This window comes from Bos indicus, chromosome 20, assembly GCF_029378745.1.
Source record: "Bos indicus isolate NIAB-ARS_2022 breed Sahiwal x Tharparkar chromosome 20, NIAB-ARS_B.indTharparkar_mat_pri_1.0, whole genome shotgun sequence".
Lineage (NCBI taxonomy): Eukaryota > Metazoa > Chordata > Mammalia > Artiodactyla > Bovidae > Bos > Bos indicus.
In genome coordinates this window covers 39,217,189-39,239,478 of record NC_091779.1, presented here as the reverse complement: position 1 = coordinate 39,239,478, position 22,290 = coordinate 39,217,189, and the positions used below count along the sequence as shown (strand labels likewise).

Genomic DNA, 22,290 nt, shown 5'->3' with positions numbered 1-22,290 from the left:
TGTAAACACCACCTGTCAAGTTCTTGGTAAATATTTTCCTTTTCCCTCTACTGAGCTTGCTCGTTTTTGAAAAGGAGAGGGCATACCAGTTCCAATTTGACTTGTCATAGGCCCCTAACTTATTGTGGGTTTCATGACAACTCCTTAAACACAAGGCTACTTGAGCCAGTGCCATTTATTTGGGTATTGACCACAACTGCCCCTTCACCTGGCAGATCTAAATGACTGTTTTCACTGTGTGTCTTTCAGGCCGCTGAAGGTGGGTAGGATAAAGCATGGTGTATAACTTTGCGCTATGTAGTGTTTGCCAAGGGTGCCCTGTACCCTGGAAAATATTCTCTGAACTGCCAATCATTAGCAAAACTAGTGGACCATTTCTTAAGCAACAGACTCCCTACACTCCGCTCCCCTACTCACGTGTAGCGCGAATTTTTACCAGGAGAGGCAACACAGACGGTGCCAGCACCGTCAATACTTCTGAGGCTTTTCTCTCCGTGCCCCAGAGACAGAATACCGGGGAACCGCGGGGTGCAGGGAGCGCGGGAGGCGCAGGGTGTCGCCGAATATAGCCCGGGTACATCGCAGCTTTAAATAAGGTCGTGGAGCCCGAGGCCCCATTCCATCCTTCGATGGGATTTATCGCCTCTTTCCGGGCCTTCACCTCCGAGAGGTAAAGTCAAATTGAGAAAAACAATACTGGGCGGTAGAGCTGCAGGAGAGGGAAATGTCAGGACGAGACTCGGGACGCCCTCATCTCGGCTGAGAGGACCGGAAAGCCTCCGCGGCGGCAACAGCTGTAGTAAGCTGGGGCAGCCCGGAATTCCGCAGGACCGGAAGTGCCCGCGTTGCCATAGCTACAGGCGCGGACGCTACATGCCGTCCGCAGCATTCCGTTCCTATGGTAACACCATTGTCTCCGGAGCCAAAACCCCGGCGGCAAACGCGGAAGGCAGAGCTAGCTGAGCGTCTCGCTTCCGCAAGGCAACCTGTGGCCCCTTGAACGAGGTCCGCAGAGGCCAGTACACTGAAGCGCCCCGCGGAAGCCGAGCAGAGGGTGCCAAGAAGGCTAGTTCCGTGCCTTCTGCCCTCCGCCAGGTACCCCGCGACACTTGCCTCTCGGCCGCCCTCGCCTTCTTTTCCGGCCAGGGCCTCTGCGGCCGGTGCACCGCTGACAAGAAGCCAGGGGGAACCTCCGACGGTGCTTGAAATGTGGTGTTTAGGTTTACGAAGGCGAGACAACTGCAGAAAAGAAGAAAGCGATTTGCACTGGAGAGAGGGGCCAGAATTTGGTGTTACAGTTCAGGGCCAGGGGAAACCTCACAGGAACAGAATTTAGGAGATTGAGAAGTCAGAACCTCTCCCCCTGGCCACAGTTTATGTGTATATATATATGGGGGTGTGTGTGTGTGTGTGTGTGTTTGGACCTCTGCCCCTGGCCACAGTTTGTGTATGTGTGCTTGAACCTCGCCCCCGGCCACAGTTTGTGTTTGTGTGTGTGTGTGTGTTTGGCTGCACCTGGTCTTAGTTGCAGCACTCAGGATCTTCATTGCAGCCTGCGAAATCTAGTTCCCTGATTAGGGATTGAACCTGGGCCCTCTGCATTGGCAGTGCGGAGCCTTAGCCACTGGACCACCAGGGAAGTTACCGGCTACGGTTTTGAAAGTAGACATTAGATAGACAAATTAGTGAATCTTCCCTTCTAGTCTTTGGGTGGAGACTTAGAAACCTACTCAGGGCTCAGGTGGGAATGAGTGACTTTCTGCAGGGTGAAATTAGGAGAGACTTGGTGGGTGCTAATGTTAATAAATAATTGCATTCCGTTTGGATTGGATTTAAGCAACGGGGATACCCACAAGCATTCAATTTAGAAAATAATATAAATCATTTTTTTTCTTTTTTTGCCATCAGTTTTCACTATTTCTTCCATCACTTAATGACAGCAATCAAAATAGATGCATGTGTTTTAGCTCCTTAACTAGGATCACCTACTAATGAGACATCTCTAGGGACATGAAGAATTAATAAACACACTGTTAGTGTGTTAGTCATGAGAGCTTGTCATCTGCAAAAACAATATCTGACTTGAGTAGGAGATCACAGTTTCCATGATTCAGGAAATGTAAATGTGTTGGCTTGCTGCCAAGTCGCTTCAGTCCTGTCCGATTCTGCGCGACCCCATAGACGGCAGCCCACCAGGCTTATCCATCCATGGGATTCTCCAGGCAAGAACACTGGAGTGGGTTGCCATTTCCTTCTCCAATGCATGAAAGTGAAAAGTGAAAGTGAAGTCGCTCAGTCGTGTGTGACTCTTAGGGACCCCATGGACTGCAGCCTACCAGGCTCCTCCATCCATAGGATTTTCCGGGCAACAGTACTGGAGTGGGGTGCCATTGCCTTCTCCATGTGTTGGTTTAAGGGGTAAGAAAGGTCAGAGAATTGGGAGGTAATGTGGAGTAAAAATTAAACAATAGAAATTTAACTCAGGGATTTAATTTGGCAAATGTCTTTAATTTCTGCTTTCCAGGTCCACCATTCATGAGTGTGTGTGTAGTCTATTTGTGGATTTAGGATGGGTTATATATATTTGGGCAGTTTCAGTTTAATGCTAATAGCATCCGACAGAGGGAGAATAGAACAGACTTCTAAGCGTCTTCTTCCAAAGCTAACCTCCCATGTGATTCTTGGTAGGAAGAAGATGCGAGCCAGCCCCATCCGCATCCCAACTGTCACCAGTGACACCGACTGGGACTTCTGTTTCCATCTGTAAGTGCCACAGAGTCTTAGCATCACTTTCCACTGGCCTGAAACACTGGGACATTCACTTTTTTTTAAATATGAAAAGATTTTGTTTTTCAGTGTTTACATTTTATATTTTTTAAAAGTATGTTCAAATTTAGTAGACTTTTTATTACATTTTTTTTTTACTTTGTATTGAAGTATAGCTAATTAACAATGTTATGATAGTTTCAGGTGGACAGTGAAGGGACTCATCCATACACATACGTGTATCCATTCTCCCCTAAACTCAACTCTTCTAGCATTCAGGCTGCCACATAACACTGAGCAGAGTTCCCTGTGGGACCTCCACTTAAGGCCAATCTTGGTGAGAAGCTTTGCATGCATGTTATAGGGAAGATTGAGATTCTGTGTTGTTTTCTAATAACAGTTCTGCTATAATGTCCATTTGTACTTATGCAACCTATACAAGGGCTTCCCTGGTGGCTCAGTGGTAAAGAACTGCCTGCCAATGCAGGAGACGTGAGTTCAATCCCTGGTTTGGGAAGATACCCTGGAGAAGGAAATGGCAACGCACCCCAGTATTCTTGCCTGGGCTATCCCAGGGACAGAGGAGCCTAGCAGGCTACAGTCCATGGGGTCACAAAGAGTTGGAGAAGACTTAGTTGGAGCACACACACATGCAACCTATGCAAGACGGAAAAGAAATGTTTTTTCCTAATTTAAGGGAGGTTTCAACTTTTTTTTTTTTTACAAAGATAATTTTAACAAGATTGGTAAAGTCATGGAGAATTAAAAAGTTAATGAGCAAATTGAAATTGTTTCATGAAATAGTGTTAGTCTCTCAGTTGTGTCCAACCCTTTGTGACTGCATGGATTATAGCCCACCAGGCTTCTCTGTCCCTGGGATTCTCCAGAAAAGAATTCTGGAGTGAGTAGCTATTCTCTTCTCTAGGGGATCTTCCCAACTCAGGGATAGAACCCAGGTGTCCCACATTTCAGGCAGATTCTTTACTGTCTGAGCCATCAGGGAAGCCCTTCATGAAATAGACAATAAGGAAATTAAAAATTTTACATCATAGCAACTAATACTTATTGAGCAAATACTATGTGCCAGGCACTGTTCTAAGTACTTATATATATTAACTCAGTTAATTTCTCCAACAGCTCTGTGAGGGAGGTATTGTAATTACCCCATTTTTTAGATGAAGAGTATAAATTAAAGAAAGGTTGGGCAGTTTGCCCAAAGCCACATAGCTAGTAGGTGCTGTTCAAACTGGGCAGTCTGACTTCAGAGTCTGTTCTTTAACCACTTCTGTATACCAGGGCGTTTCAACCTTGACACTATTGACATTTTGGATTAGATAATTATTTGTTGTGGGGTGTCCTGTGCATTGTTACATCCTTGGCTTCTACTTATGAGATGTCAGTAGCTCCGCCCCAGTTGTGACAAGCAGTTATCTCCTGACATTGCCAAATATCCCCTGGGAGCAATATCACCCTTGGTTGAGAACCATTGCTCTATACCAATGCTATCAAGTAGAAATATAATGCTAGCCAAAAGTCTAATATTAAATTTTAAGTAGCCGTATTAAAAAATAAAAACAGGTAAATGTAAATACTATAAATCAATATATATATATATATAATATTATATAAAATAATTGATGAAATTTTTTTCCATATTAAGTCTTTGAAATTCGGTGTGTATTTTACACTGCAACAGATCTCAGTTCAGGCCAGCTACACTTCATATGCTTAATGGCCAACTGTGTCTAGTGGTTAACATGTTAGTGTAATTCATTCTGTACCATCTTATAAAATATTTTAAGGATCATATAACTATAAAAATTGAAGTTAAAAATGTAGAGTTCAGGAATTTTTCTGGTGGTCCAGTGGTTAAGAATCTGTTTTTCAGTGCAGGGGAAATGGGTTCAAACCCTGGTCTGGAAACTAAGATCCCACATGCCCCAAGGAGCAACTGAGCCCACTCATCACAGCTGGGGAGTTGATGCACCAAAATGAAAGATCCTGCATGATGCAGTGAAGAACCTGCATGCTGTAACTAAGACCCAATGTAGCCAAATAAATAATAAAATTAGTATTTTTTTAAAAAAGAAAAAATGTTGAGTGCATAGTAGAGTATCTTGGAAATAGATAATTCATATCTAATTTTACTAGTAAGGATTCACATTTATGATGGCAATATATAGAATAAGTTAGAGACCGAGCAAGGCAGATCATTCATTTAACTGGCCTAATCTTTTTTTTTTTTTTAAATATTTTTGGTCATGCAGCACATGGGATCTTAGTTCCCGGACCAGGAATCAAACCTGCATCCTTTGCATTGGAAGTGCAGAGCCTTACCCACTGGACCACCAGGGAAATCCCTGGCCTAATCTTTTTATTCTGACTATCCTTTGAGATATCTGGTCAGTATTCTCTAGGTATCTTTCTTACCTTTCGCAGCAACAAGTTCAAAGCTAGTTCAGGGCTTTGCAGTCTCAAGTTATTTATCAAGACTCGAATGTTTCTTCTTCCTTTGAGGCCCTGCTATTAAAGCTTGGGCTTATTTTGGGCTTGTTTTTAATATCAAAAGTTAATAATATTTTGGAGACCCCAATAGGTTGAACTTCTGCTCCAGGTGTATGAAATATGCAGCCTAAGCAAGGTCTTCTGTTGAGGACTAAGTGTTCTTTCTGTGAGTTTCTTGAGTTAGGCTCTCTTGCCACGGATTTCCTCTGTCATCAGTCTTTTTCAGGCATCTTGAAGACCTTCCACTTCCCTTTTCCATTCATTTGTTCATCATTAAACAAGCAGTTATTTTTTCCTACTGTGACCCAGATATCAGGGTTTCTTAGAAACAAATGAGACTCAGTCCCAGCCCAGGTGATTTTACTTACTAGGAAGCAAAGAAGACTCAGAAACAAAACAAATTTTGAAAGAGACTGTGGTGTGATTCTCACTATAGTCGAAGTTGGAGGAAACTTTCGCAAGCCTGTAGAGGGTGTTTGTACTGCTACTCCAGTGCAATATTTCCAGCAAAGGTGGCACTCCATTTGGGTCTTGGAGGAGTATGGAATTCACCAGACAGAGATCAGGCAAGTTTAAGTCCTATTTCCCAATTTCATGGCTCTGCCAGGCTTCTCTCCCTTTTCCATTGAGTTTTTGCACATCGTCTGAAAGCACACTTCTGTCTGTGGGCTGAGCGCAGTCCTGCCGGGGCCTGGGCCTGGGCCTAAAGAAATGTTGCTGCCCTGTCCACATGGTTTACCCACATGCCTAAATAAATATAGGTTATGTAGAACAGAACTCTGGATGGATATTAACATGTCATTTATTCGAACCTGGTGTAAAAGGTTACATTTGACATTTATTTTCCTTCTAAATTTTCTCCTTTTTGTATTCTTACAGCAAGCATTCATTACTTATTAGTGGAAAAGGAAGATAAAATTTATTTTGAAAACTATGCAATTGTTGAGCTTTTAAAAACTATCATGAATACAAAGGTGATTCTTTGAGGGAACTTATAATTAAAATTTCTGCTGTTCCTCTTAAGATCTTAGAATTCTATTTCTTCTGGATCACTTTATGATTTTTATGGTAGAGTTAGGATATGGTTATCTCATTTGTTAACGTAGGATTCACTCTTTGGACTTTATCACATCAATTACCCATTCATAATTATGTTTAGCACTGAAATCTGAGATTTACATTGTATGTATGCATGTGTATATATGTGTGTGTATGTGTGTGTAAGCGGGTGGGGTAGGGGTGCTGGGGAAGAGGGAGAAGATTTTTCAACCCACTCAGCTCTTTTTCCAACACATTTTCGGTTTAGTTTTTTTTCCCCCTAATAATTGAAAAGGTCATTTCTCTCCTGAATCTGCACTTGACCCAGTGTGCGTTCCCCTCCCTTCTCCTTGGTGGGACCACATCCTCTTTAGTCAGGGTTTATGTTGAAGCTTTTAAGAAATTTGAAAGAGGACATGTGAAGTTCCAACCTCAAAATGTTAGTTCCCTTTACTTTATTTCACTGTGTCCATTTTTGCCCCTGGTTTGGATCAGAATTTAGAATGCTAGGAATCTTGGAGATCTTCCAATTCAACACCCTGAAGTCATGGAGCTCATAAAATAATAATAGCTAATGTTAAAGAGCACTTACTAAATAGCAGGCACTATGCTAAGTGATTTATGAGTATTACCTGACTTAATCCCATAACCTCATCAGGTGAGTGTTCATATTCACTTTATTTTTACAGAGAAACAGATTAATAACTTACTTAAGGTCTTATGGTTGGTAAGCTGCAGAGTTGCAGCTGAGTGGGTAGTTCAACAAATCTGTTTCATTTGAACCACTACATTGCTGTTCTAACTCTGGGTTTTGCAGGTGGCATGAGTGTGCTACCTGGCTTTATTCTTCAGGTCTGTTTTAAAGATCGTATCCCCAGCCCCCAGTTGGGAGGGCTCTGTCCTTCAGTGCCACCTTGTTTGAGATATGCAAAGGTCAAACCTCACTCCATGTCCCTCTCTGGTACCCACAGGTCCCAGCAAACCAAGATCCCAGAACATCAGCGAACAGATGAGTCATCTCCCACTAGTGGATCTGAAGAGAGTGAGGAAGACACCAAAGCCAAGGAGAAGGTCATAGACCATATGTCTCATCCCAGAGAGAAACTGGCCCAATCCCAGAAGAAAATAGCTCAGCTGATTAAGGGGAAAAAGGTAAAATAAAAATTCACAAGGTTTTCCATTTTCAAATATATATGTCCATGATTAGAGAAACTCTTATTTAACTTCAGGCTGAAGGCCATGAAGTGAAGGAAGGTGTTAATATTTCTTTGTAAGTGGGAGAAAACAGAGCGGAGCATAGCTGGTAGCTGGCCCACCTTCCAGTTCCACACATGGGTCACTAAATACTTCCTTGGAGTATTTGTGCTCCTGGCTTTAAACTGAAAATTGATGTTGGGTCTTCCTGTTGCTGTTTGGTTCTTTTAATTAACAAACGGTTTTTGATTTCTCCTGAAAGATTTCAGGATAATATCTTTTGGGTAACAGGAAGTCCAGGATAGTGAGGCAAGAGACTGAGAACACGGGTAGCCAGGCGCAGTCTAGGCTCAGGCCTAGCAAGGATATGGTAAGACGCCTGTGGTTACAGTGGAATCCTAAGTAAACCAAAGGACAGGAAGTGGGTGGTAGCAGCAGAGGTCAGGGAGTCCAGGTATCCATTTCCAAAAGCAAAGCCAGGACTTCGGAACGAGGACCTCAGAGCAAGTGTTTAGCAGGAGTGTTCAAAGTCCAGGAACATGAGACAGCCTGTCAGTGACCCTCGTGATTAACACACAGGCACCAGTCTGCTCCCAGAGCGTTATTTATCAACAAAGAATTCTTATGCTGACTTACTGACTTCCTAGCCATTCCCAGACAAGGGAAAAAGTGATCTTAAAGTACTTGTGTGAAAGTCTGCAGATGGCTTAGGAAAGGCTGAGAGAGGCACCTCAGAGGACAGCAGAAGTTGATACTTCCCTGGATGGCTATATCTGTAAATTTATCTGTGTAAACTACCCAGGAACTTGGAAAGGACCATCATCCTGACCTATTAGTATTTCATGAGCCTAGGCTAGAATGATCAGTTCTAGAAAGATAAGTACCAACTGCCTCGGAATGCAAGTGTGAGCTTCTAAGACTTGACAGCTCCTTGACCACTTTGGATAATGACAGAGATTGAAATTTAGGAGTTAAACCTAGCCCACCCCAGTTCTCACCGCCCTGAAGGACAGGAGGATTGGCGGTGGCAGAGGCAACGCTGGGATGAGCTCTGGAGCCCATACTGGTTGTCTCTGTGCCCAGGACAGGAAGTGTGGGGATGGATGAACACATGAGGTCCAGAGCCAGGAAAGGACTCGAGGCTTTGGACTCTCATTCTAGGCATTTTTCGTGGTATTATGCTTCCTCGGAATAGAACTTAGTATTTTACTGTGCGGTCAGCCCATGAAGAACAATCACATGTTCTGACCGAATGGCTGTTTTTAAAGCGTGAGGGGAAATGCCCCTCTCACATTGTTTGCTTCTGTGTGTTTGAGCGGAGAGGGATGAAGCCTAAGGTGAGGAAGGACGTGGGGGTCACGGGGGTCAGAAGAGAGCAGTCCTTAGACTTCTCTGTGTGTTACTCTGTAAGGGGGTTGCAGTCAGATAATACAGAACAGATTCGGATCCCTTTGATATTGACTCACTTTCCTCCAGAGTAATCCTGTGAGGTGAGTGGTCTAGATCTCTAAGTAGAAAAGGAAGCTGGGACTCAGGGTGTTCTTGCCCCAGATCTCACAGTCAGTAAATGTCAGAACCAGGATCAGAATTCCAGGCTTCCTAAAGTGCTCTTCCATCTCACCAGGAAATAAATGCCTGGCTTTGTCAATCAGTGCAGCTACCTGGTGACTGTGTATGTAAAGTTACTGACATCTATGTATTAAAGATGTAATTCTGTGATTTCTTAAGAGAGCTCTGCCCATCAGTTCTGCAGGGCCAGGGACTCTTTCCCCACCCCATCCTTATCTTTGCCAGCAGAGAGATGATTTATTCAGCAAGTACTGAATGAGCGGCCTCCTCTGTGCACGGAGCATACAGGAGTGAACTTGAGGAAGAAACTGTTCTTGAGGAACGTATTTTCTATTATTTTCTATTTAGGGAGACAGATCATGGACAAAAAATTTTAGTTAATGGAATATCAGAGAGAGGTAGATGCCATGAAGAAAAAAATTAAAGTTGGTAATGGGGTATAGTAAGTGATGGGGTGAGAGGCTGTTTTATTAAAGTGGCCAAGGAAGGCCTCTCTGAGGTGAACAAAATGAAAATGGCACAAGAGGGTAATGATCTGTGAGAGTGTCCCAGGCTGGGGAACAGCAGGTGTACAAGCCCTGAGCTAGAAAGTAGTTCACTGTATTCAGGAGCATCAGATATATTTAAAAATCCAGTTATGCTTATGATCATAAATAATAATAAAAATTTAGACAAAGGAGAAAAAGATGGAGAAGAAAAAGAATGATAAACACCTCGTTACTTGGTCACCAATTGGCAGGTGCTAGTGAATGAACTCATTATTTGGAAAGCTGGTAAATTAAGGGAAAGATTAAAGTATATATCCTGTCCTTCTGATGTGAACTATACTGTTGGGTAACCAAGAAATAGATTAGGGGAGATTTCATTTTTATAAAGTTATTCCAGCTAACATATGAAGAAGAAATGATAGAATTAGGATATCATCATTCTACTATCTTTTATAGATTTATTCATGTAGTTTTGCCTTCCTCAGCAAGAGACAAGCAGATATTAGGTATCTTCTGATGGTAGAACATATGAAGTGGTTTTGCTTGGGGAGAAAAAAAAAAGCTAAAGGTAATCAAACTTCTAAATCCAATGACCAATATAAAGGCAGAATGGAGGATGGAAGGACATGTTGAGTGACACCATAAGGATGTAGTCAATCCAATTTCCATCTTTGGGAAACACTCTAAGCCAAATAACTCAGTTTCTTCCATAAATAATTTTCAATGAAAAGAATTAGAAATAAAGGTGGAACCCATGGATTAAAGGAGACTCAGGAGATAGATCTCAGTGTTTGGACAATCAAACTGCAAACTATGAGGTAATTATTAGATTTATGGGACTAGGTATTTGATAGCAAGGAATCATTGTTAATATTTTGGCGCAATACTGATTTTGTGGTTCTGTTGGTTTGGCCCAAAAAGTTCATTCGGGTTTTCTCTGAGATGTTAAAGAAAAACCCAAACGAACTATCCGGCCAACCCAGTATTTCTAAGTCCATATCTTTTGGAGGTACTTATGAAATATGAGATGACTTAGTATCTTGGATTTACTTCAGAGCCATAGAGGGAGAGGGTAGGTACATGTGGAGCATAGACATGAAACAAGATTGACCATGAATAGTTACTTGAGGCAGCTAAGTGAGTCATTGGCCATTCTGTTTTTGCATACTGTTAAAATTTTTCACTGTGAGAGGTGAAAATAAGTCCCTCTGGCTGTGATATAGAAAGTTAACTACGGGGGGGGCAGGGGTGGAGGCAGTAGGAGGGGCTGAGGTCACCCAGGTTATAGGTGAGGGTGGCTTGGCCTGGGTACGCATGGCAGGAATGAAGAGAAGAGCTTAGCTTTAGGACTTACTAGTAAGGTGGAGCCAACAGGACTTGCTGGATTGGCTGTGGGATGGGAAGTGGGGACAAGGGAAAAAGATGACAGTGGATGAAGTCCTGTCTTCCAGTGATGAGATGCGGGCTGGAGATTTTCCTCCTTTCCAGAAAGCATGATGACTTGCTTGCTCTCTGCAGAACATTGAAGCAAATAAGGAGCTGATTCGCTGTGTCATCCTTTCTCGGATTATTTTTGGGGAAGAACACTGGAAATGTGCACAGGCTTTGGCCACCCTGGCTTATGGCTACCTGACACTGAGAGGTACTCTGTTTCCCGGTTGGGTGTGGGTGGGTGAGCCATGCTGAGCACACACACAACCACACTGGGGGTGGGGATGACCAGGGGAGGATCCATCCCCTCCCCAACGCACAGCTCGTCAAGAGAAGGGAAAGCCCATGGCTGAGGCAGGCAGTAGGATGGGGGTCTTAGAGATAAAGATAATAATGAAGGAAAGAAGGCAGAAGACAGAAGGCTGAAGGACAAAATGGGGTAGGGGAAGCGGAGCCAGTGAGGAAATAGAAGAATCAGGAAGGGCCTTCTCAGGGAAGCCAAGGGAGGAGAAGGCATTTCAGAAGAAGCACAGGGTGGCTTCAGCAGGTTCTGATGGCAGAGAGAAGTCAAATGGGGGGAAGGCTGAAGAGAGACCCATGGATTTGTCAATCAACAAGTCATTGACAGCTGGCTTGGCACCAACAAGTAAACTCCTTGAGCCCTGGGAGAGCCAAGATTCAGGAAGACAATTTAGGAAGCTGTTTCTGAAATTCTACTGGAGGTGAGGGCAACTTGAAACCAAGAGAAAGGAACCAGAAGCATTTGAGGGGGATGTTTGTCTGAACCGAGGGAAGGCAGACGCAGCCCCTCTTTCTTTGGAAAGATTACTGAGTGGGTCTGTGGAAGGAGGTTCGGCTTCATCTTCTGAAGTCAGCACTCTCTATGAGCAGCCCCAGTAGACCTTGAGTTTTGCTTTTCCAGTTAGATTCCAAGCTGACTCAAGACAGGTAAACAGGTCATGTCACAAAAGATGCTGGGGGCACTGCCCTCTTTTCCCTGACTCACAGTTCTTCCTGCCACATGAATGGGCAACCACATTTGAGCCAGAGGTTAGAGGGGAAAAAAGTTTTCCTGTAAAGGAAGGTCTTTTTGTGTGTTTGTTTTTTCTTGATGGGAAAAGCAACTTCCTGGTTAAGTGTCCACATCATATAATAGTGCTCAACCTTGCACCCAGACTTTCTGAAAACTAGCCTAGAATTTTTCTAGGTTATGATCATGACCTTTCCTTGAGAATAGCCCAGGGTCTTTTATTTCAGGTATAGGCTTTACCCAATTTCTTCACTTTTAAAAAAGTCTGTGGTCCTTCAAATAAAATAACGAAAGCTTTGAAAAATCACAAACCTTCAAGAGGGATGAAGTGCTTGCTGAATTCCACTTAGTTTTGTTGTCATTAATTCTGCAACTGCTTTAAAATGGATAGAATTTATGAGCCACGCTTCCATGTAGGCAGGACATATGCATCTGTGTGTGCTCATGCATCGCTGCACGTGTCCATGTTTTATGGCCAGCAGACCTGCCTGCCTCATTTCCCTGGGAGCCTTTTCCAGTACTGGGGAAAGGGCTTCAAGCCAGAGGACTGATTTCTCTCAATAAACAATCTTGCAGTATTTAATGAGACATTTGTATATGGGAGATGCTGTGAAGAGGACTCTGGGAACTATAGAGTACAGAAGGCACAGTCTTGGCCTTTAGAGAATTTACAACCTCATGTAGAAGGTGAGCTACACATAGACAGCTATGATAAGAAGGCACCAGAAGGCAGATGCTATGGGACTGGTTTAAATACAGGGCTTTGGGGATGCTGCTGTTGTTCAGTTGCTGAGTTGTGTCTGACTCTTTCTGACCCTATGGACTGCAGCATGCCAGGCTTCCCTGTCCTTCACTATCTTCCAGAGTTTGCTCAAACTCATGTCCATTGAGTCAGTGATGCCATCCAACCATCTCATCCTCTGTCATCCCCTTCTCCTGCCTTCAGTCTTTCCCAGCATCAGGGTCTTTTCCAGTGAGTCAGCTTTTCACATCAGGTGGCCAAAGGATTGGAGCTTCAGCTTCAGCATCAGTCCTTCCAGTGAATATTCAGGACTGATTTTCTTTAAGATTGACTGGTTTGATTTCCTTGCTGTCCAAGCGACCTTCAAGAGTCTTCTTTAGCACCATAGTTTGAAAGCGTCAATTCTTTAGCACTCAGTCTTCTTTATGATCCAACTCTCACATCTGAATATGACTACTGAGAAAACCATAGCTTTGACTAGATGGACCTTGGGGTCATTGGGTGAGATCATTTCTTGCTGAAGGTAGTAAGTGATAGATTCAGGAAGAGGTACCGTTCAAGAAGGTCCTTTGAAAAATGTCTAGGGTTGGGTGGGCAGAGGAAGGGGTGGACATTTCGGATGAATAACAAAGCCTGGGAAGAGGCCTGGAGATGGGAAGGTGCAATGTGTGTTTAGAAAGCAATCAGCAGCCTGGCTAGCTACACTGAGGACTGCTCAGGTGAGCCTGGAAAGGGCACCTGGGGGCAGGCTGAGGAACTAGTCCTTTTTTGATAAACAAGGAGGACTAGTAGAGATTTTCTAGCAAGTGGTGAATAAATCAAAGTGGGCTTGTGGAAAGGTCAGTTTAGCAATGATAACTGGAATGGAAGCCATCTCATCTAGCTGTTTACATCTAGGTGTAAACTCAGGCTGATGACAGGGCCACAAGTGAGAAGGTAAGGATTTACCTTTTGAGCCAGAAATCCCACTTCTGGGACTCTTTCCTGAGTCTACAGTTATAACCTGGATGAGATAGTATGGCTGAGATTATTCTTTGCAGCACTGTTTATGATAGTAAAAGATTGGAAAAAAACCAAGTGTGCTCATGAAGCAATAATATGCACAGTAGGGGTACGCAGCCTTAGAAAGCGCACGAGGAAGTTCTGTCTACAACCAGGGAAAGATCTCCCGGATCCATCTTGGGGCGACAGAGAATGCACCATGCAGGATGGTGTTTGTAACCTGCCTCTTTCTGGGTGAGAAGGATGGGAGAGAAATGAGAATATGTGCTTATATTCATATAAAGAAACACTGAAGGAAACACAAGAAAGAAAAGTTACCTAGAGGTTGCTTGTGGTAAAAGATGATAAAATTGGAAGTGAGATCTCTCAACATTTACCTTTACATAAAATTTTGACTTTTGAACCATGGGCATGTACTGCCTATTCCAAAAAGACTGTGAAGGAAGAATTGGCAGGACATGGCACTGGACTTGGGGTTGAGGAAAAGTGAGGCCCCAAAATGACCATGAAGTTTCAGGCCTCTCAAGGTGCCACTGTCAGAGACAAGCAGATCAGGAGAGAAAGTGGAGTGGAAGAGGAAAGTGGATCTGGTTTTTGATATACTGATTTTGAGTTGCAGTAGCAAAAGCCACGAGTATATTTTAACTAGGTGCTGGAAAACTGGGACCAGAACTTGGGAAGAAAGGAAGGGAATCATAACCATGGAGGAATATTAGAGACCAGAAGTAGGGAGGGGCAATGGAAAATTATAAGCGTGAAGGCCAAGGTTGAAGTTATAGGACTTGATAAAACTTCTTGGAGGAAAGAGAAGAAAAGGAAGAAGTGAAAAGACAGACCCATGGAGAATGGACACATTTATGGGAGGGAACAGGGGACCCTGGCAGAGTGAGCAATGAGTCAGAAGTTTATCAAGGAGAATCAAGTTAGTGCAGTACCTTGGAAGCCAAGAGGAGACGCCAGCAGCCAGGGTGTCTAATGCTGCCATGAGATGGGGATGCAAGAAACCGTGACCACACTGATTCAGTAGGACGCCTTTGGGGACCTCACAAGAACCTGCACAAGGGTTGGAGTAGAAGCTAGATCCCAGGAATGAGGGGAAGGCACAGGGGCCAGCAGTCTAGACTATGTATGTCACGTCCTGCATAGTGAAAGGGATGTGGGGAAATAGAGGGTAGTTAGGGAAGCCAGAAAAGTCACATGAAATGTATAAGAGGAGGAGACCTGGGAAGTGAGGAAGGAGCCAGATAGAGAGTTTGAAGGTTTTAAAAATAGAGCAGTGGATGCGATGGGTCCATGAGTCAATAACGAGAGAACACAAGGCCTTTGCAAAGCAGAGTATAAAAGGCGGTGGGCTGCTGAAATAGAGTAAGGGGACACTAGAAGTGGAACTCTGTTACCAGCTGATCTGATGAGAACCGTCCTGAGGCTAGGGCTTCCGTGGATGAGAGAAGGGCAGGTGGAGAACAACGGGGTGGTCAGTCACCTTGCTACCGCTGTTTCCAAGTGTTTAGAAGGAAATAATAATATGGACAGTTTCCTCAGTTTCCTGAGGCTTTTCCTATTTTTAATGAAGCAATGAATTAATCTGTTAGCCTGTTCTTACTGGGGCCTTTCCAAGTGTCTGGGGCTCTATTATAAGTTCTGCAAAACACCAAAAAAGAAGTATAAGTCATGAACCCTACCTTCTCTGTCTAGTTGGTTAAAAACAAACAAACAAACAAAAAAAACCTGGTACAGGAACAAAAAGGAATGATAAAAAACCCAGGTGGTCAGACCTTCAGGAAGCTTGGTACCTATCTGAAGTGAGTGTGCATTTGAGAAGGCAGTCTTTTATGGAGATGCTGTAAGCAGCTTTATGAAGAATGTCCAGAGTATGTAAGGACAAGTATAATAAATTGCTTAAGAGGTACGGACCCTGGTAGTAAGGATAATGATGGCTAATATTTATTTAAACTCATTTCCCACCAGTGTGCCAGGCACTGTTTTGGTCCTTTTTCATGAATTAAATTAATCCTTGCAACAACCATACAAGTTAGGAGTTATTTTCATTGCTGTCTTATAGATGAATAGACTAAAGTATAGGTAGATTAAGTAACTCATTCAGGTAGTGGCTAAGCCAACTTCTGTACTTGGAAGTCTGGCCCTAGACCCTGCTCTCTTAATCACTACTGTGAGAACTTCCTAAATATAGGTGATGTTCTAAGGTGACAAAGGCTGAAGAGCTCTGAGCAGATTGTCTGTGGCCTGAGTCAGAGTAACAGACATCTGTGGTGGAATCTTATCCTAAATTAAAAAGAAATGATTGATACATTGGGTGAACAATCTCCAGACCCCTTTCCCAGTTTATCAGTATGTGCTTGTGATTTCTGAGTCTCAGGCTTCAGAAGCAGGTATTGCTGCTGCCCTGATTTTCACTTCTGTAGTTGCTGCATTCCTGGTGCAGGGAGAAGGCTGGTGTCCTTGGCTTGGGAAAGCAAGTAAAGGAAACTGACTTGGTCTCGGAACAGACGTTGGAACTGGGGAGTTGGGACTTGGAGTTAGGGAACAAGGTCACTGATCTGTGAGTGTCCTCTGGAGAGAGAGGAAATGAATCTTACATGTACACATATATGCAGACACTATTTTTCCACAAAAGAGAGTTTTCTTGTAATTACTATAAAGCATTAGAGTCTGATTCATCATATTTTTTTGTCATCTTGAATTTTCTCATGTAGGGAATGTTATAAAAATATTATCACAGAGTGACATTTTTAAAATTTATTTTATTTATTTGGCTGCATTGTGTCTTAGCCCTGGCACATGGGATCTTTGTTGCATCATGCAGGATCTTTCACTGTTGTTCAAGGATTCTCTAGTCATGGCTCTGGGCTCCAGTAGTTGCATTGTGTGGTCTTAGTTGATCCACGGCATGTGGGATCTTAGTTTCCTGACCAGATATTGAACCTATATCCCCTGCATTGCAAGGTGGATTCTTAACTGCTAGACCACCAGGGAAGTCCCAGAGTGAGATTTGTATTTTTAAACAAAAAAAGGACTTTTTTATACTTGGAAACTTTAGAAAACATTTGTCTGAAGTTGTGGTCTCTAAACTCTTGAGAGTTAGCTTCCTTAGCGCTAAAAAAGTTTTGTGCGCTCTCCATAAATATGTATTTATTATAAACTATGTACAATGGCATCAAATATTATGTACTATTATAAATATTGATTAAAATGGAAAACAACAAATACTTTTTTTAAAAAAAAGAGAGAAGTTTTTATCCCCTCCCACACACCCTAATGGCATCTTTCATACCCAGAAAGGTATACACATCCCACTTTGGAGACCAAAGTGCATTCTGGGAAGGGTAAAGGAGTCATTTTTTCTTTAGGGCTGAACTTTCAAGTTTAATGAGCTGTTTAGTTCATTTACTTAAGGCCCACTGGTCAGGAGCTCTGCTTTTTCATCAGAAGGAACACAATGCAATGAAGGGGGAGACAAGAAACTATATAATTAACTAGCTGATTTGTATAGAGGAAGTGTTCCTCTTGGGGATTTCACAAGTAGCGCTGGGCCCCCAGGGCTGGGGTGTGGGGCTGAGAGGGAGACTTGCAAAGCCTCAGAAGGACTTTAGGATCTGTTTCTCATTTAGGAGCCCAGGAGCAGTGTTGTGCTGATCCAGGAGTGGTTTTCAGTGGCTCATCCAGTTTCACTTTTCTCCTTCCTCTACACCCAGGGAAGCATCTAAATATGGTTCCTGCTCTCCTTATTGACACAATCCCAAGGGCCCAGCTGGTCATGGAAAGTAACCTATTTGATAAAAAGACTCTTAGTTTCCTAGTCCGTTGTCTTGGTCTGATTCCCTGGCAGAGTTTTCTGTTGCTGCTACCTTCTCAGGACCTGTAAAGACTCCCTGTCACCCTGCAGATCAAGTCCAGCCTCCTCGTCTTGGCATCTAAGACTCCATTTTCCCCATCCGATTCATGTCTTTCTTGTCTTTCAATTTATTTACTTTTTTTATTGTCTTTGAATTTAAACCTCCCTTTAGTCAGACTCAGAGAAGGCAATGACACCCCACTCCAGTACTCTTGCCTGGAAAATCCCATGGATGGAGGAGCCTGGTGGGCTGCAGTCCATGGGACACGACTGAGTGACTTCACTTACACCTTTCACTTTCATGCATTGGAGAAGGAACCCAGTTTATGGGGTCGCACAGAGTTGGACTTGACTGAAGTGACTTAGCAGTTTGTCAAACTGGTCTTCTCACAGCCTTCCCTAATATTCCAGCACATGTGTGCGCTTGTGCACGCACACACACACACACACACACACACACACATACACACGCACACACACACACACGTTCTGTCTTCATGGCCTCAGGCTGTTTCCTCCTAGTGGAAACCCTTTCTCATTCTTCTCCATCAGTTAGAACCTACCTACTCTTTAGGCAGGAGAAGAGTCCCACTTCCTGCATAAAGACTTTACTAACTCACTGTTGCTCTAAGTGTGGTCCTCAGACAGCCTATATCAGTATCACCTAAGATAACTGTTATAAATCTGAACCCTTGGTTCTCCCCTTAGAACTTGTGAACCATAACTACTGGAGGCCCAGGACTCTGCACTGTAACAGGCGCTTTCCATGCAATTTGAGGACCCCTGTCATCTGGTAACTTGAGATGTAGCCCTTTCTTTGGCTACAGAGTCTGTTTTTCTCTTCTGTTGAGACCTACAGAAAGGGCATTTCGGAGTATTCTAACAAAGACTTCTTGGCTTCTGGGTCACTTGTAGGTCTTTCAGAGAAACTGTGTTCTCATTGTTGCAATTCATTAAGAAGGACCTGCACATTTGAACATATGAGGGCTTTAGGCTTTAAAAGCAAGTCCTTTTAATCATCTCTAATGCCACCGACTACACTGTGCCGTGAAAGCAGCTGCAAAGGCCAGTGCTGTGTGCTGTGCTTAGTCACTCAGTCATGTCCGACTCTTTGCAACACCATGGACTGTAGCCTGCCAGGATCCTCTGTCCAAGGAGATTCTCCAAGGAAGATTCTCCAAGTACTGGAGTGCGTTGCCATGTCCTCTTCCAGGGGAATCTTCCCGACCCAGGGATAGAACTCAGATCTCCTGCATTACAGGTGGATTCTTTACCATCTGAGTCACCAGGGAATCCTAAGAATACTGGAGTGGGTAGCATATCCCCTCTCCAGGGGATCTTCCTGACCCAGGAATCGAACTGGGGTCTCCTGCATTGCGGGCAGATTCTTTACCAGCTGAGCTATCAGGGAAGCCCCTTATGGGCCAGAGAGAGAGCAAACTGTGGGCTGGGGTGGGAGGGGCAAGTCAAAAGCACAGCGGGCCTCCTTCTGTGGCAGGGTGAATATGTTTCCCAGACCTCGGGTCTGCAGGGAGGAGAGCTGTGCCAGCCATGGGTGGTCCTCAGGAGGGCAGAGGAAAAGCTATCTGTGTTCTCTGCTGGCCTTTCTCTTTTCTCCAGGGTTCCCCTTATCCATCAGAGATCATTGGACATGAGCTGGTGTGGAAGATGAGGAAATAGTTCTGTAACCTGAACACTCCCAAGTCTCCCTCTGTTAACTGGACTAATTCCAGTTCAAATAAGTGGCTCAGGAACACCAGCCTTTAGTTAGAAAACAAGGGGAAACACGCTGCATGTTCTGTCTTGTGGGGCGTTGGCATCCCTTTTGTCTTCTTTATCTAGAGAGGGGCCTCACTGTATTAGAAATTAGATCCTGTGTGTGTGTGTGTGTGTGTGTGTGTGTGTGTGTGTGTGTGACCAATTAGTATCAACAACTTCATCTTGGACTGAAAAAAAATCCCCAGATGGAAGTAATTGTATTCATAAGCCCCTGTCTTTATAGAATCCCTTTTCCAGCAAGCTCAAAGCATGCATTCTGTGGCATTAACCCAGTTCATTTCTGGACTGTCTCCATGTGTTGGTAAAAGGGCAGCTGCTGTAATTTTGTTGTCATTTCACATGTGGGGGAACGGAGAAGCTCTGTGGGTTGAAAAGGTCACATGGCATTAGCAAGTAATTGAGACTGGGATTCTCAGCTTCCTTTACTGTCTCCATCACTCCATCAGTGATGTCCAGATAGAGTCTGTCGATGAATGCCAGGATGGCTGCATAAGAAACACTTGTGCAGGTAATTTCAAATATAGAGTCCTGGATCCCCTTCCTCTAGAGATCCCAACTCAACAGGTCTAGGGAGGGTGTGGCCAGGAACCTTATTCTTTACAAGCATTCCAGATGATTCTAATGCGCTACAGTTTGGGGAACCAGTACTAAAGACCATACTGACAAGCATATTGCCCACCTTAGCCCCTCCCAGGAATGCCTTTGACTGAAATGTGCCTTCTTAATGTTATCCTTCTTGCCCTTCACCCTCCAACTCCCCCAGGCCTTCCAGCTCAGGCCAAGAAACATGCCGAGTCCGCCAAGAATGTCCTGCTGACCTGGAAGGGAACCACAACCTCAGATAAGGAGGAAAAGCAAATTCTGGAGACTCTGGTCATGCTCTACTACACTCTGGGAGTGGTCTGCCTCCTGCAGAACCAATATCCTTTCCTTCCCAGCAGGATCTGGGGATCAGGGCCGGGGTCCATCCACGCCAGATGAGTCATCTCACACAGGGTGGGAGGTGGAACCGAGGCCTCATAGCTCTATTCTGACGTCTGAGCCCTCCATAAGCCTCCACTAGGAAAGTCTGTCTTAGAAAGTACAAATGTTCCTCCTGTGTCTATTCATATGAGCTCTGAGTTGAGCCAGGAGGGTTCTCACTGGGGACACACCTCCTGGGCACCTGAAAGTTTTGGGAGCCTGTCTTGAGCTTCGTTGAGCCCTCAAGACAGGCAATGTTAGCAGTAAGGAGGTGGATGATGATGGCAGTGGCCATGTAGGAAGACAGAGGATGGATGGTAATTTGAAGCACTGTCAGAGTAGGCTACACATCCTCATCCCCTGGGGAGCTTTAAGAATGATTGCTATTTGGGTCCCACCCCCAAGAGTTTGATTTAGTAGGCCCCGGGTGCATCTGTTCCCTGAGATTTTTTAAAAGCCCCAGGTTACTTGTAACACACAGCCAAAAACCTCTGATTTAATGTACACTTGATGGTTTTAGTTTTTCTAAAATGCTGTTGAGAACACTGCCCATGAAGCCAAAGGCCAAGCAAAATAGACCAAAGAAATAGTTTTCCGTATTTCAAGGGAGAACGGTTAAAAATGCCTCTTCTCCAAAAGCTTGTGATTTTGACAGCCTGTGGGTACTATCTCTGCTTTTGAAAACTAAGGGGTCTTTCATGTTCATGAATAATCATAAACCCTCTTTGAGCTCCTCTCTACACATCCCCCCTCTACATTTTTGGTCCTGATATACTCAGCTTGCAAAATCTGATACATTTCCTTCCTCTTTTAAGCCATTCGCCAGAGGGCTATTGAGAATGCGGGAAATGGAAGGATATTGGGAATTAAGGGGATTTTCTTTCCTGCTGTTTGCCTCTCGCCAAAAAGCTGCTCTGCTTGGACTTTCTAAATGACCCAGAAAGTCCCTTTCAGCAAAATTGGTTCCTTTCTTTTGCCATTCACAGAAACCAACTTGGGAAAAATGAATAATTGTTGTCACGCAGCAGATGCCTCCAAGGAAGTCCCGTGTAATTCCCGGTTTCCGTTCACTCCCAGTGCTTGCCACCCATCCTAGCCCCGGACCCCTGCAACACCACAAGACACCCAGGGCCCCGTTCCTTTTCCGAAGAATCCTCCCTTCTCGACAACAAGTTCAGATGAAAATAGAGGGAAGTGTGTGTTCCCAGATACTGTTACGTTTTCCCAAGGGCCCCTTTTGTTTGCTTACCAACTCTGCCCTGGTCAGTGGGGGCGTTTGTGCACCTGGCACTCTCCTTGACTGTTTCACTGGCAGAGAGGCGTATTTCAACCTGCAGAAGTCAGAGAGAAACATGAAGGAGCTGAGAGAATCCTATAAGGGAGGCACTTGTGGATTACAGGTCTCGGAGAAAGATCTAACAGTCGCTTTGGGCAGGTGAGATCTGGGCTTAGAGAAGCTTGGATTTTCATGACTTTGTTTTTGTGCAGTCACTAAGCCTTGTCCGACTCTGCAGCCCATGGACTGCAAAGCACCAGGCTCCTCTGTCCTTCACTATCTCCTGGAGTTTGCTCAAATTCATGTCCATCAAATCGGGGATGCCATCCAACCGTCTCGTCCTGTCACCCCCTTCTCCTCCTGCCTTCAGTCTTTCCCAGCATCAGGGTCTTTTCCAATGAAGTCACATCTTCACATCAGGCAGCCAAAGTAATGGAGCTTTAGCTTCAGCATCAGTCCTTCCAATGGATATTCATTTTTATGACTAAAGCCCGGAATTACATGATTGTCCTGTACTCGGTGTATAAGGGGAGAAAAATATTTACAGCAAAAGAACCAGAGACTCAAATAATAGTAAAAGAGGCTCATATTTACCAAATGCATACACCATGTTCTAAGTTTTCTGTGCTCCTTCCCATTTAATCCTCATAGCCA

The 22,290-nt window shown here is 44.1% G+C and overlaps 1 protein-coding gene across 2 annotated transcripts in view; it reads left to right on the top strand.

Annotated features, from left to right (window-relative positions):
* The first annotated feature begins 632 nt into the window (after positions 1 to 632).
* TTC23L (tetratricopeptide repeat domain 23 like) overlaps positions 633 to 22,290 on the top strand; it is a 67,416-nt gene continuing 45,758 nt past the window's right edge. The window contains exons 1-6 of one of the 2 annotated variants that reach the window (XM_019982889.2): positions 633 to 670; positions 2,689 to 2,763; positions 7,281 to 7,461; positions 11,079 to 11,202; positions 20,161 to 20,317; positions 21,670 to 21,795. In XM_019982889.2, the coding sequence (XP_019838448.2) occupies positions 2,696 to 2,763; positions 7,281 to 7,461; positions 11,079 to 11,202; positions 20,161 to 20,317; positions 21,670 to 21,795 (656 nt within the window). In that variant the 5' untranslated portion in view covers positions 633 to 670; positions 2,689 to 2,695. Of the gene's footprint in view, positions 671 to 942; positions 1,096 to 2,688; positions 2,764 to 7,280; positions 7,462 to 11,078; positions 11,203 to 20,160; positions 20,318 to 21,669; positions 21,796 to 22,290 lie in introns of those variants that run through there. The other variant, XM_019982890.2, reaches the window with a different exon arrangement.